The 14,676-nt window shown below is 43.2% G+C and overlaps 1 protein-coding gene across 2 annotated transcripts in view; it reads left to right on the top strand.

The window, feature by feature from the left end:
* The window catches only part of FLT1 (fms related receptor tyrosine kinase 1), a 161,005-nt gene that overhangs the window by 43,359 nt on the left and 102,970 nt on the right, over positions 1–14,676 (top strand). For both annotated transcript variants that reach the window (XM_080941158.1, XM_080941157.1), the window contains 6 exons: positions 1,151–1,313; positions 1,418–1,554; positions 4,796–4,970; positions 6,158–6,275; positions 8,887–9,056; positions 9,721–9,880. In XM_080941158.1, the coding sequence (XP_080797284.1) occupies positions 1,151–1,313; positions 1,418–1,554; positions 4,796–4,970; positions 6,158–6,275; positions 8,887–9,056; positions 9,721–9,880 (923 nt within the window). The remainder of the gene's footprint in view (positions 1–1,150; positions 1,314–1,417; positions 1,555–4,795; positions 4,971–6,157; positions 6,276–8,886; positions 9,057–9,720; positions 9,881–14,676) is intronic.

Below are 14,676 nucleotides of genomic sequence, written 5' to 3'. Positions count from 1 at the left end.
TACCCCCTCCCTGCATTCTATTTCATAACGCCATCGGAGGGGGTCACTGATCTCCTGCTTGGGACTCACATAAGGAGCCAGCCTTGGGTCTAAGTTTGCCCTGTCCTGGTGACCAAGGCCTGGATGGTACCCAACTTAACCTCCCAGGGAAAACGAGGGAAAGAAATCCACCCATGAGACTCCTCCTCAAACTCTCTTAAGTTGCATATTCAGAAAAGGAGAGACATTTACAGTGAAGCCTAATAAAGATTCGACTAAAACATCAAACTCATCTGAAGTAAGAGTCAGAAGGCTCCTGGAGCCGCTTACAAATGTTCCCATAGAGAAGCTAGGAGGGTAAGGACCAGCCAGCCCCCACTCCCACCCCCACTTCTCCATTCTCACCCAAGGCAGCACCTAGTCAGTCTACATAAGAAAATAGCTGGCAAGCATTTGGCAGTGGCTGTAATTGGGAAGCCAGAAGAATTTGGGTTGTGGTTCATCAATTTCTAAAGTATCCCTCAGGGACAGGTGTGAGCCCCCAGCCCATCTGTGACCTGTAGGTGGCTGGGGCTGGGAACAGCAGGGAGTCTTACTCAACTGCCCAAGAAAATTCCTAAGTTACAGTTGCAGGGGACTCCTGGGCACTGGACCGCTGGACCAGGGAGTCAAGCTCCTGACTGCCTACTCAGTGTTCCTTCTTGGATGATCTAGTGTGTGTAAGGGGGCTGGAATTGCAGGGCTAGCTAGTCACTACAACACCTTATGAGTGAGTTGTACAACATGTGAGCACAAAGTCATAGATTATAGAATGTTCTAGATGATAATAACACGTAAAGATAATTTTCCAGAGCCAGTGGACAAGGGGGGTGATTGTCTCTATTCAGCACCTAGGCCATCTTGCTATGTATGAGAATTCTCACCAGCAGCCTGACGAGGATCTGTCACGGATGGGTACGGCTTGCAGCCAAGACTGGTTTGGTTATACATCTCCGTAATCGTGACTTAGCACAGCTGAAATATATTTCTCTCTGGGCAAAGAAACGCAAAGAAGTAATGAGAACAAAGTGGCGTTTTGACCTGGGTGGTGACTTTCACGGTAAATGACAACCATGTTTTCTCGTATTGTGTGGACACAGTACTACCCGGACTATTGCTTCCTTCTTTGCAGTTTCCATTTGATACTCTTACCCCTGACGGGCAAAGAATAACATGGGACAGTCGGAGAGGCTTCACAATAGCAAACGCAACGTACAAAGAGATAGGATTGCTGAACTGTGAAGCCACAGTCGACGGGCACCTGTACCAGACAAACTATCTGACCCATCGGCAGAGTAAGTGCTGTGCTGTCCCGAGGGTGTGGTCACGAGGCACTGTTTTCTGCCATCTAGCCTGTGAAAGCATCACTCACATAACCTTTTCCCTCTTTTGCTTGCAGCCAATACAATCCTAGATGTCCAAATAAACCCACCGAGCCCAGTGAGATTGCTCCATGGTCAAACTCTTGTCCTCAACTGCACCACCACCACGGACCTCAATACGAGGGTGCAAATGAGCTGGAGTTACCCTGGTAAAGTGAGTGGAGACTTTTCTAGTCCTTCCTAGGCACTACTTGCAGCTGTTTTGAGCAAGTGAAACCCCACTGGGTTTTTGAAGTGGGAAAACTTAGAAAATCCTGCTCCCAGGGTGGTGCTGGTGGACAGGAAAGCGGCAGGTCTGGATGGTGCCTCCCTTGCTTGCCTGAATTGATAGTGCAGATCCTGGCTTTGATGTCTGGCTTTGTTTTGAAGGGTACAGGCTGCTGTTTCCACTGGTGAGTCTGGAAAGCAGGAGGGAGCATTTCATCCTTGGAAACGGGTGCATTCCGATTTCAAGATGAGAGAATTTATCAGTAAATACCAGGCAGGGGCTATCTTTTGTCATAACAACTTTTCAAGAGATTGCCTTTGTCAGTGCATTCATAGAAGGTTCTGGCAGACAGTCAGGCACCTGATTGCAGTGTGTTTGCTAAAGATACTTCAATCCAGCCATCCAATGTTGCATTTATTAATTGTCAAAGGGGCAATTCTGTCGTTTAAAAAAAAAAAAAAAAAAAAACAAGAAGAATGAAGACAGAATTGGTTTCCTTATTCAGGTGAAACATCTTGCAAGTACCGCACACAGATGGAAAAGCAATAATAAGCTGGAAAGAGCATCCTGGCAGTAAGCCCACACTCCTTTCTCACGCGCCAGTGTGATTTATGTAGTGAGGGCATCTGTTATGTTACTCAGACTGCCAATCAAAATCAATTTGTGATTAAATAATAAACAGAAGATTAGTGCTTCAGTTCCAACCTGTTTGCACCAACTTCTCCTCCCCCATCCCGCCCCCCAAGGATAAAAAACCTGCAGCAGGGTAACCTAGTCACAAAAGAACAGACACAATATGCAGTCGCTGATAATTGGATACTAGCCTCAGAAAGCTCAGAACACCCAAGAAGCCACTCACAGACCTTATGAAGCTCAAAAAGAAGGAAGGCCAAAATATGGAAGGCTCAGTCCTTCTTAGGGAAAAAAAGAAACGAAAAGAAAAGGAAGAAAAAGAAAAAAAATGTGTATTCATCATATATTATTATGTAACAAATTTTGTGAGCTATAATAATATTTTATAAAATAAACAAATTAAAAAAAGAATGCACAAGGGGGGAAAAAAACTTTAACAAAAGCTGTAATATGGTCTCTGTGGGAGTTCTATTTTCTAGAACTACTGTTCTTCCATTTAAATTTAAATAAAATTGCTGTAATATGAAGCAATAACTTCTGATAAGAATGAAATATTCTCAGTGAATGTCAAGAGGGAAGAGAATTTTATCCAGTTCTTAGTGCTATTAAGAATATTGAAACGGGGGGAGGAGGGAATGAAGAGATGGCCCAGTGGCTAGTGCTCCTCTAAAGGACCTCATTTCAACTCCCAGCTCCCCCATGGCAGCTTTTAACTGTCTGTAACTCCATTCCAGGGTATCCATGACATCAGGCATACAGGCGAAATGCACATATACAGAAAATAAAATAAATGGATCTTTACAAAGAGAGAGAGGATTTAGATACCGGGGGGGGGGGGGGGGGGATGGAGAATTGGCACAGTGGTTAAGAGCACTGGCTGCCCTAGTAGAGGAACTGGGATCAATTCTTAGCACCCTCGTGGTCATCAGAGGTCCAGGAGAATCTGATGCCCCCCTCTGGTCTCCAGCAGACACACTCATGGTGTGCAGACACACACAGACAGAACAGCCATACACAGAAAATGAGTTAATTAATAACAGTTTGAACGCAGTAGTAGTACTATACCTACCAAGCACCAATAACCTCCTAAAACCGGTGCTGTCCAATAGGATGTTCTGTGATAGGCATACTCTGTGCCTGTTGTGTACAATGTAGTATCCATTAGCCACTCAGGCCGATGAACACTTGGTGTGCGGATGGCTAGCTGCAGGGAGGAATTCTTCCTTTTGATTAATTGTATTAGATACTCACAAACAGCTAGTAGCGGCCCCGATGAGTTGTTTCCAAAAGCACAAGCCATGCCAACAACACTCTTGGGAAGAAAACTCTTCAGAGGGGGAAGTCACGCCCCAGACGGAGTGGCAGGAAGGCTCCTGTGCCTGTTACACTGGGGACCAATTCTGACTTCTCACAGCAGTGATTGACAGTTGCATCTTTTGTTGTTGCTGAGAACGATGCAGATCGACTAAACATACGTCTCTGCTAATAGGGAATTAAAAGGCCGGTGGGTGAAAGTTGATTAAGCATGGCAGAGGGAGCTGGGTTCAAGACCCTCAGAGCTGCCAGGTTTCCATGTCTTTTCCCACGACCCTCCCCAGGGAAGGAAATGACGCGCTGTGTGTTATAAGAGGAACAATTGAAGGAGATGGCATCCCATCTTCTCAGAGCAGGGAACAGGCCACCATAACCAATCAGACGGCCGAACGTGTCCTTTCTCTGAAATAAGGGACAGGACCCAGCAGATGATGGCTGAAACTACCTCTAGGTGGGTACATCCCACACCCACTCCACAGGGTTTAGCAGAAATTGATGAGTATTGCTCAAGGTGGAAATCATGAGGATGGGGTGCTTGAAGTCATGGCTTGAGTTTTCCTGCTCATCAGTAGGAAAGAGGACTTACATTTATTCACAGAACGCCGCCACCACGTGTGAGGGGACAGGCTACTATTTAGAGAAGAGAACCTGTAATGGGGAGAGATGTAGACCTAAGAGACCCGAGTTCCTCGTGTTACTGTGGCCAGTCCTCTGTCACTTCTACCTCCTCACTGATAGTCAAAGGAAACGTCCCCAGTCTCTCTAGGTGCTCACAAGAAGCAGCTGACACATGTACCAGCCCACAAAGAGAAGTGCTGGTGTAGAGACTAGCACGCTTTGTCTTTGATGCACATCCAGACAGCAGCAGAGTTGCCAAATGATTTGCTTGTGGTGGACCTGATGTGCCAGACCTTAAGAAAAGAAGGAAGGATGGAAGGAAGGAAGGAAGGAAGGAAGGAAGGAAGGAAGGAAGGAAGGAAGGACTCAAAATACTGATTTGAGGGGCTAGAGAGATGATGGCTCAGCGGTTAAGAGCACTGACTGCTCTTCCAGAGGTCCTGAGTTCAAATCCCAGCAACCACATGGTGGCTCACAACCATCTGTAATGGGATCCAGTGCCCTCTTCTGGTGTGTCCGAAGAAAATCTTTAAAAATATACTGATTTGAGGAATGCTAATATACTGTAACTTTAAGCAGGAGCAGTGCTGACTTCTACACCCACTATGCATTCTCTTTGCAGGCAACCAAGAGAGTATCAATAAGGCAACGAATTGACCAAAGCAACTCCCACAGCAATGTGTTCCACAGTGTTCTTAAGATCAACAACGTGGAGAGCCAAGACAAGGGGCTCTATACTTGTCGCGTGAAGAGTGGGTCTTCATTCCGGTCCTTCAACACCTCTGTGCATGTGTATGGTAAGCTTCAGAAGTGAGGCATGCTGACTTGGGCACTGCACTTTCTGAGCACTGTAGGCATTGAGAGTGGGTGGAAAGATTGTAAGAGCCTAAGGTTGGGGAGGACCAAAGCAAAACGGTGTCTTCTGGATGTGACAGGGCTGCTGTATTCATGAATTCACAGCAGTCGTGACCACCTGTGCAAGATATGTGCAAGACCAAGCCAGTCAGCACTCCTGCACGGAGAGGATGGGAAAGGGCCTCACAAACCCAGACCACTGACAGGGGAACTACTGACAGCTGATGACCCTGGGGAAGAATAGTCAGTTTTCTTTAATGATGGGGCCTGACATATCAATCAGGCTCCAGTAGGTGGTCCTATACCCATGAAATTGTGGACAACACTAATTGAAGCTAATTGGTTATTAAATGAAAGAGAGGTCGTGAGATTAGGGAGGGGGCAGGAGATGGGGGCAGACCTTTCAAGGAATTACCCTGAGGTAGTAAGGGAGATGAATCTGATCATGATACCTTGCATGAAGTTCAAAAAGATCAGCGTTAGCTTTTAAAAATACTGCTTGTGATTCGGAGAGTTCTGATTTTTAGAAGTTTTCGTTGGCTAGCATAGGTTGTAAGGTGGCCATGAAATCCTAGCTTACTGTCCCATGTAAACAAAGCAGAATGTGTTGATCAGGTTCTTTATCACTTTATCTGGGGTAAATTGCCCTGACTCCCCCATGAAGTAGATGTAGAAAAATACGATAAATTACTCAGAATTAATGCTCCTCTACCCCCAGTTTAATGATCACGGAATCCCAAACAGTTGCTTAATTCTAGGTGGTAAATTCCGAAGGACGAGTGAAGGCAGGAGCTATCTGTCTTTGAGTTCTCACAGCTTGACTTTCCAGCCCTGAGTCTTTCTCCGCCTTCTTTATACTAGTCAGGTAGATTTTTAGAAATACGCTCTGTTCCTTATTATTGTGACAGATTCATTCTGATGCTCCCAGTTGGCAGGTGACTGCTTCCTGTCTCTAGGACTTGCTGACCCTTGACCCAAAGGCATCATCTATTGATCAACACTTGGATTGGTTGACAGGCCCCATCAATGCTCATTGGTTGAGCAAATGCATCTTCTCTTAGCGAGGGAGTGAGCTCACCTTTACATTAATGAATTCCTCCCTCACATATTGTCATTTCTTCTTTCAAAGAGAAAGGATTTATCAGCGTGAAGCATCGGAGGCAGCAGGTGCAGGAAACCATAGCTGGAAAGCGCTCCTACCGGCTGTCCATGAAAGTGAAGGCCTTCCCCTCGCCCGAAGTCGTATGGTAGGGCTGCAATAATTTTTGTGTCAGTTGAGACATTGTTCATAAGCAGAAAGATGATGGAGTTGAATACTGACACTCCTGAAAGAGACACTAAGAAAAGTCGCCTGAAACAACTTTGGAGAGCTGTACACCACGTTGGTTTCTGGGTGGCGATGCTGGGGAGGGCTGGATGGGCTAGGAAGCAGTGCCCGGGGTAAGGCAAGAGTTGAGAGGCTTGCGTGCTCACACATACTAACTTCCTGCTTCTCAAAACCTTTCTGTGATGTCAACACTCTTTGAATGAGATGTGTTGGGCAGGAACTCAGAGGCATCTCGATGTGTAGCATGCTCTATTAACCCTGAAGAAGTGGGCCTTTGTGATGAGGGTGCCAAAAATAATTCCTTTCTGTGCTGCTGTGTTGAAAGTCCCAGCTTTGTTTTAACGTTTCAACAAACATTAATAGCAGCAGGACTTATTCATTTGTAGGTGTGGACAAGTGGACCTACTTGAATTAATTATGGTTTTCTTTGGCTTGCAATTTGCATATTCAGAAATGCCTTACTCATTTTTTTTTTCCTTGAAAAAGTCAGACCAGTTTGGGGAAGGAGATAACATCTAAAATGTAAATGCAGAGAATATTTTTTTAAAAAAAGTGGAAAAAAAGTCAGACCAGTATAACACTAGTGTAAAACAATACAGTCTGATTAAAACCTGAATTTTGTTAAATTACTTTTTAATGCCATTATCTTTGGCTTACATAACTCCATTTTAAACAAAAGGTTTCAGCACTCACAGTTGATTAGGAAAACAATCCATACAAGACAGAAGCTCTGCCATTTTGGAAAATCCTCCCCAGCAAGTGTTTGTTTGTAACATACTCAAATACTTTCTAGGGAATTAAAAACAAATTGCAGCTCTATACTACACCTTCATAGAACTGTAGTGGAAAATCAATGGATATCTTTGTTTCATAATATCTGAGAAGTTATTAGAACTTCGTAATTGTCTTTGTAGACATACAAAATATAATTTAAAAAAATGAAAAAGCATTAAATTTAATAGAATAGGTCATAGCAATTTTATGACCAGAAAAAGCACCCTCATTCTTTACTGTCTGAACAGACCCTTTCTCTACTCATGATGATTTCCTTAGTAACTACCTAGCAAGGAACAAATAAAATAAAATATCCACTTTTGAAATGCTGTCTTGTTAATGGGACGTAACTGAACAATACTAAAATGATATTTGTAACCATAAAATACTGCATAGCTATTTTGACTGCCTTGGAACCAAGCTCCACAGAGTGTGTCTCCGGGTCTGCAGGCCTGACTAAGAACCATTTCTGCCTCTTTCTACAGTATGTATACTCCCTACAAATGAAAGGGCCTATTGAAAGTACTGCACATTTAAATCAAGGGCTGGAAAATGGCTCAGCCATTAAGCGCACTGGCTATTCTTGAGGAGGCCTGGATTCATTTCCCAGTATGCACATGGAACTCAAACTGTCACTCAGTTTCAAGGGACCCAATGACACACAAACATAAAACAAAAATCAGTAGCTAGGAGTCATGACAAGTGCCTTTAATCCCAGCACTTGAGAGGCACAGGCAGGTGGATCTCTGAGTCTGAGGTCAGCCTGGCCTAAAGAGTGAGTTCCAGGACAGCCAAGGCTACACAGAGAAACCCTGCCTCAAAAAATAAATAAAACAAAATATAAATATAAATAAAATGTCAACAAACAACGAAAACAAACAAATATTACACAAAATAATGAAGTATAAAATGAAGCCATAGACGATCTGAGTTCAAAGGGGTCTTGGGAGCTTCTAGAAGCACTCAGATAGGGCAGAGCCAAAGCACCTGACTTGTCTAAACAGATGACATCAAGGCATTGATTTTACATTCAAAACATTTTTAAACTCCTGTTGCTTGGTGCCTTTGATTGTTCTTCACTGCGGTTTCTCTATGGACAATTGCTGTGCCCATTTGTGGAATTAATAAGAACTCCACATGAGCCCACAATAGGAGCCTCTATTTTTATTTTTATCAGATCTAGTTGATCCGACTTACAAAAAGGTTCTCATACTTGAACTTTGTTTTGTTTTGTTTTTGTTTTTCGAGACCTGGCTTCTCTGTGTAGCCCTGGCTGTCCTGCAACTCGCTCTGTAGACCAGGCTGGCCTTGAACTCAGAGATCCACCTGCCTCTTCTGCATCCCCAGTGCTGGGAATAAAGTTGTGTGCCACCACGCCCAGCTGAGTTCTTATATTTCTCATGGAGCCCTAAGGAAAACACTTAACAAACAGCTTGATGGACCCTAAGTCAGACCAGAACCTCTGAGTTAGTACTTAAGTCCCAATGGCCACCAACACCCCCACAGGGACAATAAGCCACCACCTTCTTTTATTCATTTAGCTTATTTCATCCTCTTTGTTAATAAAGATGAAATGTTATCCAGTCTACACCCCTCACCTGCCTTTACCCAAAAGGTAGTGCCAAAGTTTTGTTTTGTTTTTTTTAAACCAGTGCTGATGCCCAAAGTCTCAAAGGTTGCAAACAGAAAGGACACATGCCATCAAAGTGGCGTCATGCAGTGAATGAAGTGACTAACCACCATGCTGTTAACCACAGGTTGAAAGATGGTTCGCCTGCAACGGAGAAGTCTGCTCGCTACTCGGTGCATGGCTACTCGTTAATTATCAAAGATGTGACTACGGAGGACTCGGGGGACTATACAATCTTGCTGGGCATAAAGCAGTCAAAGCTATTTAAAAACCTCACCGCCACACTCATCGTGAACGGTAAGTCTAACGCTCCTGTGAGATCCGGGCCCTAGGGCAAAGTTAATGACCATTTTCTGGTTCCAAAGTCGGGATAAACTATCAAAGAAAACTTTAAAAAAAATTGAGTCTTGAGTTTATTTTATCATGTGAGTGTTTTGCCTGCATGGCGCATGTATGTTTGTGTACCACATGCATGCCTAGTATCTGAGCAGGTCAGAAAAGGATGTCAACTCCCCTGGAACTGGGGTTGCAGATGCCTGTGACCCAGCCTGGGAATCGAACCGGCTCCTCCTGCAAGAGTAGCCAGTGCTCTTAACTGCTGAGCCGTCTTCCCAGCCCCACATACGTTTTAATATTCTTAAACCACTTCTAACAATCGGGATGAAGTTTAATAGTAGAGTGCTTGCTGTGTAAGTACAAAGCCCTGGTTCTATTCCTAGCACCACAGAAAAACAAAGGAAAAAAAAAAACACACTCGTGTGTGTGTGTGTGTGTGTGTGTGTGTGTGTGTGTGTTCATACTATAAAATCGAATACACATTTTTCTACATAATATGAACATTTTTGTGGTGTTGCTCCTCTACCCCCGGCATCAAAACTAGTGTGACTGGTCTCTTATGTGAACTCTACGAGGAAGTCCTTGGATCGGCCATTGATTTCAATCTGCTTCTCTTCCTCTCTAGTGAAACCTCAGATCTACGAGAAGTCTGTGTCGTCCCTGCCAAGCCCACCTCTCTACCCACTGGGCAGCAGACAGGTCCTCACTTGCACCGTGTATGGCATTCCTCAGCCAACAATCACGTGGCTCTGGCAGCCCTGTCACCACAATCACTCCAGAGAAAGGTAGGGACAGCTGAGCAATTTTCAAAAGTTAACTAGATTCTCTAATGGTTGCAGCTGGAATTCACCAGATGTATACTGAATTTGGGGCAGAGGCTTTCCCTGCGCCCCAGCAGGCAGACATAGCTATTCCTTCTCACTGAAGACGTCCTGCCCTCGGCTCACAGGATCACAGGTTTCCCTGGGCCGAAGGGCTGTTATGTGACTCAGAATTTGCATGCACCTTTTCCCAGTTGAGTGGCCCTGCCAAGAGCTCTCCCTCTCTGTCAGTCACCCTGGTCTTTCCACTCTTCGTTTTCTCTTCATTGGCTGGAATCCAAGGTCTTCCTAACACATGGCTACCGTTTCCTATTTTGGGCTCAGCTCGTGCTTTCCCATCTGTCTGGATTTTGCTTCCACCCATTGTCTGTCTCATAAGAAGTTGGTTTTTTTCTTTTAATCAAACCCCCAAGGCTCAGGTCTTAACATTACCTTCCCTGTGAACCCTCTGGACTGCCTCGTTCCAGCTCACTTCTACCGCCACAGTCCGGGTGACTGTTGTCATGCTCCATCCTCTTTATGTTGGCCCACGTGCCCAGGTCTGTCTCTTAGGCTCTGGATCAGCCAACCTAAATCATTTAGCAAATGCTTAGTATAAACTTGTACAATGAACTCAACCCTACCCTCTGTCAAGCACCCGGCATTTTCCTTGCATCCTGCCCATGACTGATCTGTGTTTGTTTTGCCCCGGGTTGTTTAGTCTGGGGAGATGATACCTGTGATAATTCATGGGAGGGAATTGGAAGAACAGGAATAGAGTGAGTAAGAACAACCAGGAGACTGAAACACTGAAGTACCCAAGGGTTATCTCACCCATCCATGTTGCCCTTTCTGCCTGGAGAATGTTGGGGGGCTGATTGCTATCGAATTAAAGCAAACACACTCCCAACTAGCTTCGTAAAAACCAAGCACGGGATGATTACGTAATGGTTTTCCAGGATCTTCCCGGAAGTGCGATTCTCTGTGCCCTAATCCCTCGTTTAAGACACAGTGTGATGATCGTGGAAAGTTACTGGTGTGTGATGGAATTCACGAGAAGCAGCTATTTCCACATAAGTCTGATTTTTCATTTGAGAGTCATTTTCTAAGAATAGAAATAGAAGTTGCAAAATATTTAGGACTTGTGAACATTTCATTGAGAATACAAGAGAATGGACCACTGTGATTTTTGTATTCTTTGGCTAGCTTTAGTTGAGTGTCCGTACTTACTGGATCTGTCTCAAATATTGTTATTCGTGGTGAACTAGTGAAAACTAGTCAGTTGGGATAAAAGTTTCGAGTTACATTTTTATGAAATAGAATAACCTTTTATGTATACATTTAAATTTCTGTTTTAATAATATCAAACCTAAAGCCTCAGTGTCATTCTTAACTGAATTTTAAGAGTAACTATGTTAGAAAAAAAATTGATCTATGCGGATAGGACTGTGAGTTTGGGGTTGAAAGAAGGTTCATGAAATAAAACAAGGGGCCCAGGTGGATACCGTATGCAGTGCCTCTCTTTTTGAATTCTGTGCTGTGTGACCTTTCCCCCCTTCTGTGGAGGATGTTCATGAAGTCCTGGAAATATGTCTTGCTCCATTGGGGGGAAAAACTTTGCAAGACTCAGCACTGCCTTAAGTCTTTGTTGACTACTTGGATTATTCTGTTAAAGTCGTTCTACTGTTTTATTTTTAACTTCATTTAACAATTGACAAGATAGATTAGACATGTGTGATTTCACACTTTCCCTTGCTGAGTCTCTCTCTCTCTCTCTCTCTCTCTCTCTCTCTCTCTCTCTCTCTCTCTCTCTCTCTCTCTCTAAATATGATATTGATTGGAATTACCTGCTAAAATGTATACATCTGTAACCGGTTTTTATTTTCTGGGTAGAGGATAGTGGCTCTGCCTGAGGCTTGCTACATGGTAAGAAGTACTCAGAGATACTGCTGAGACTTTGGCACACTGAAAATGACAGAAAACCTTCATTACACTGTGTTGGAGGGAAAAAAGCTAGATTGATACCCAAATGGAGCCCTCTGTCATTATTAAGAATCCACAGTGTCTTCATGCTTAAATTAACTTATAATATTTTGTAGATAGGTACTTTCCTTGGTGACATGAGTCAGGATGTGTCTGCTATTCTCATTTTGAGTTACTATTTGCATTGTAGTAACTATGTACAATCTTCAAAATATGCCTAACATTTCAGAATGATTATACACACATACACACACATATATACATATACACACACATACACACACATACATACATATACACACATATACACACATACATACATATACACACATATACACACATACATACATATACACACACATACACATACATACATACATACATACACACACATACACATACATACATATATATACACATACGCATACACACATATATTATATATAATAATTCTATGTGTGCAGAGTAATTATTAGTGCTTAAACCTGAGACTCTAATTCAAAGGCATATCTACAAATGGCCATAGCTTAAGCACTAGTTTATGTTGGTGCCAACATTATTAGATTTCCATGACCAGCCACTTAATATAGCCACGTTAATATAAACAGAGAAATACAGACTGCTCAGATTTCAGCATTTTCTGGAATCCAACAAATATTTTAAAACTCCAGAACTCCAATGAACCTAAAATTTCTTAGTTAAAAATATGAGGTAAAATGGTTTATGCAAATGAACTTTGTTTCAACTGAGTAATACTGTGGTTTTTGTTTACCCTGTAATTCATTCTTGTAAAGCTCTTGTAAGATGCCCTGGTGGCCTATTACACAGTAGGACAGCTATAAATAACAATTATATGTTTTATAACACAAGGAGATCTATGAAAGGACACTCAGCATTACTGTCACTACTAAATGATAAATGTTTGAAGAGACAGCTGTGTTTACCCCGATTTAACCCTGGTACAATGTATATGAGTATGGGGACATCACAGCACCACATTACATGTGTGGTTTATAGGGTTTTATGCATCAGGTTTTAAAGCAACACTAAGAATATAATATGGCTATTAAATACATTTCTACAACTAGTGAGCAAGAAATAACGGAAGGCCGCCCATTTATTTCCCTGTCTTACATATTTGGATGATAAGGTATTCGGATAAGGAGAGAGTTGCAGGTGAATGTAATAGAATTAAATTGTCAGCACAGAGTGAAGAGGGATTTAGGGACTAGTTTTTTCTTGATTCTTAACCATCAATAGAGACATCTAGATAGTTGCTGACCCCCTTTTATGGTAGCTTAGCATCAACCTAGGAAGCCTCTGCAGGAGTCTTAACTGTTGGATACCCTCTGCACATCATCTGTTAATATAAATAAAGACAATTAAATACACTTCCTGTACAGAGGTAACATGTCTTGGGAAAGCACACAGTGATGTAACAGAAATTTGAGACTGGGCTCTTACAAGCATTTGGAGAACCACATTTCTCAGAAACCCATACTAAATCCCTTCTGAGGACTATCGAGGGAAACATTTTTGCCTACATCAAAACTAATTTCCCAACATGAGAAGCTTTAATGACCATCTCTGGAAAGTGAGTAGGGGTGATGGGAAGCCAAATGTAATTTTGTTCTGCTTTAAAAATAGAAGTCTAGTAAGTCTGAGAGGATACAAGTGGGTCAGAGGAAGAAGAAAAAAATAAAGGAACTAAGAAGACTAAAATAAAAGTAAAGGGAAGAGCAGAGAGGTGGGTGGGAAGCATGATTGGACTCCCCAGGCACTGACCACCCTGTTCATCCTTTCCCACCCTGGCAGGAAGTAGTTCTGCTCAGCCCTATAAGGAGGATAAGGCTTGGGTGGGGCAGAGCAAGCTGCCTCTCCCATAGCCCATACTCACTGGAATTCGTTTGTCTCTTGATTTTAAAGAATAAAATAGGAGTAAGCCTCCTGGACCAAATGACACTCTTATTTATTTTTTAAAAGTTTTATGTGTATGAGTGTTTATCTGCTTATATGCATATGTACCACATGCATGCAGTGCCTGTAGGGGCCAGAAGAGGGCATCAGATCCCCCTGGAACTGGAGTTACAGATGGTTGTGAGCCATTATGTGGGTGCTTGGAATTGAACCCAGGTCCTCTGCAACAGCAGCCAGTTCTCTTAATCCCTGAGCCATCTCTGCAGCCAGAGGGGTACTTGTCTGGGGAACTCTTAATGGTAAGTCCCTGGTAAGCTTTGCTGCAGCATTAATATAGTCACATGTGAAGGACAGTTTAAAGAAGATTGTGCAGGGCAAAGAGGCTGTTCTCTACAGTGACAAGAAACAACACAGGGCTGGCAACAAAGAGTCCCTCTCTGGAGATATGGGGTTCCCAAGAGAGGATGCAGAGACGGGTTTGGGCAGTGTCTACCTGTGCTCCTGGTCATCAGCCCTGATGTTGAGAGGCTGCTTTTACTTGTATGAATTTCAATGCCAGTGAGACCTTCGGGGGACTGAAAAATGGACGTCTGAGCTCACATCCATCTAATCTCCCACCACTTTCTGCTATCTTAGGTCATCTCCCTACCTAGTAGCCAGAGCAGCATGGTTGTTTTTGGTATGTTTTTTAACTTTTTTAAAACTCAAGCCTGCTCTTCACATGTGTCTGGGTCTTTACTCTAGGCCCAGGTCACTTTCATTCTCTCTCATCATCTGCCATGGCTTTTGACAAGTTGTCACAAACCTAAGCACACCTAGGAAGGAGACTCTCACGGAGCAATTGCCTCTATCAGGTTGTCTTGGGGACAGGACTGTGAGAC

Source organism: Micromys minutus, assembly GCF_963924665.1.
Source record: "Micromys minutus genome assembly, chromosome: 29".
NCBI classification, from domain to species: Eukaryota; Metazoa; Chordata; class Mammalia; order Rodentia; family Muridae; genus Micromys; species Micromys minutus.
This window is presented reverse-complemented; position numbering and strand designations above follow the sequence as displayed.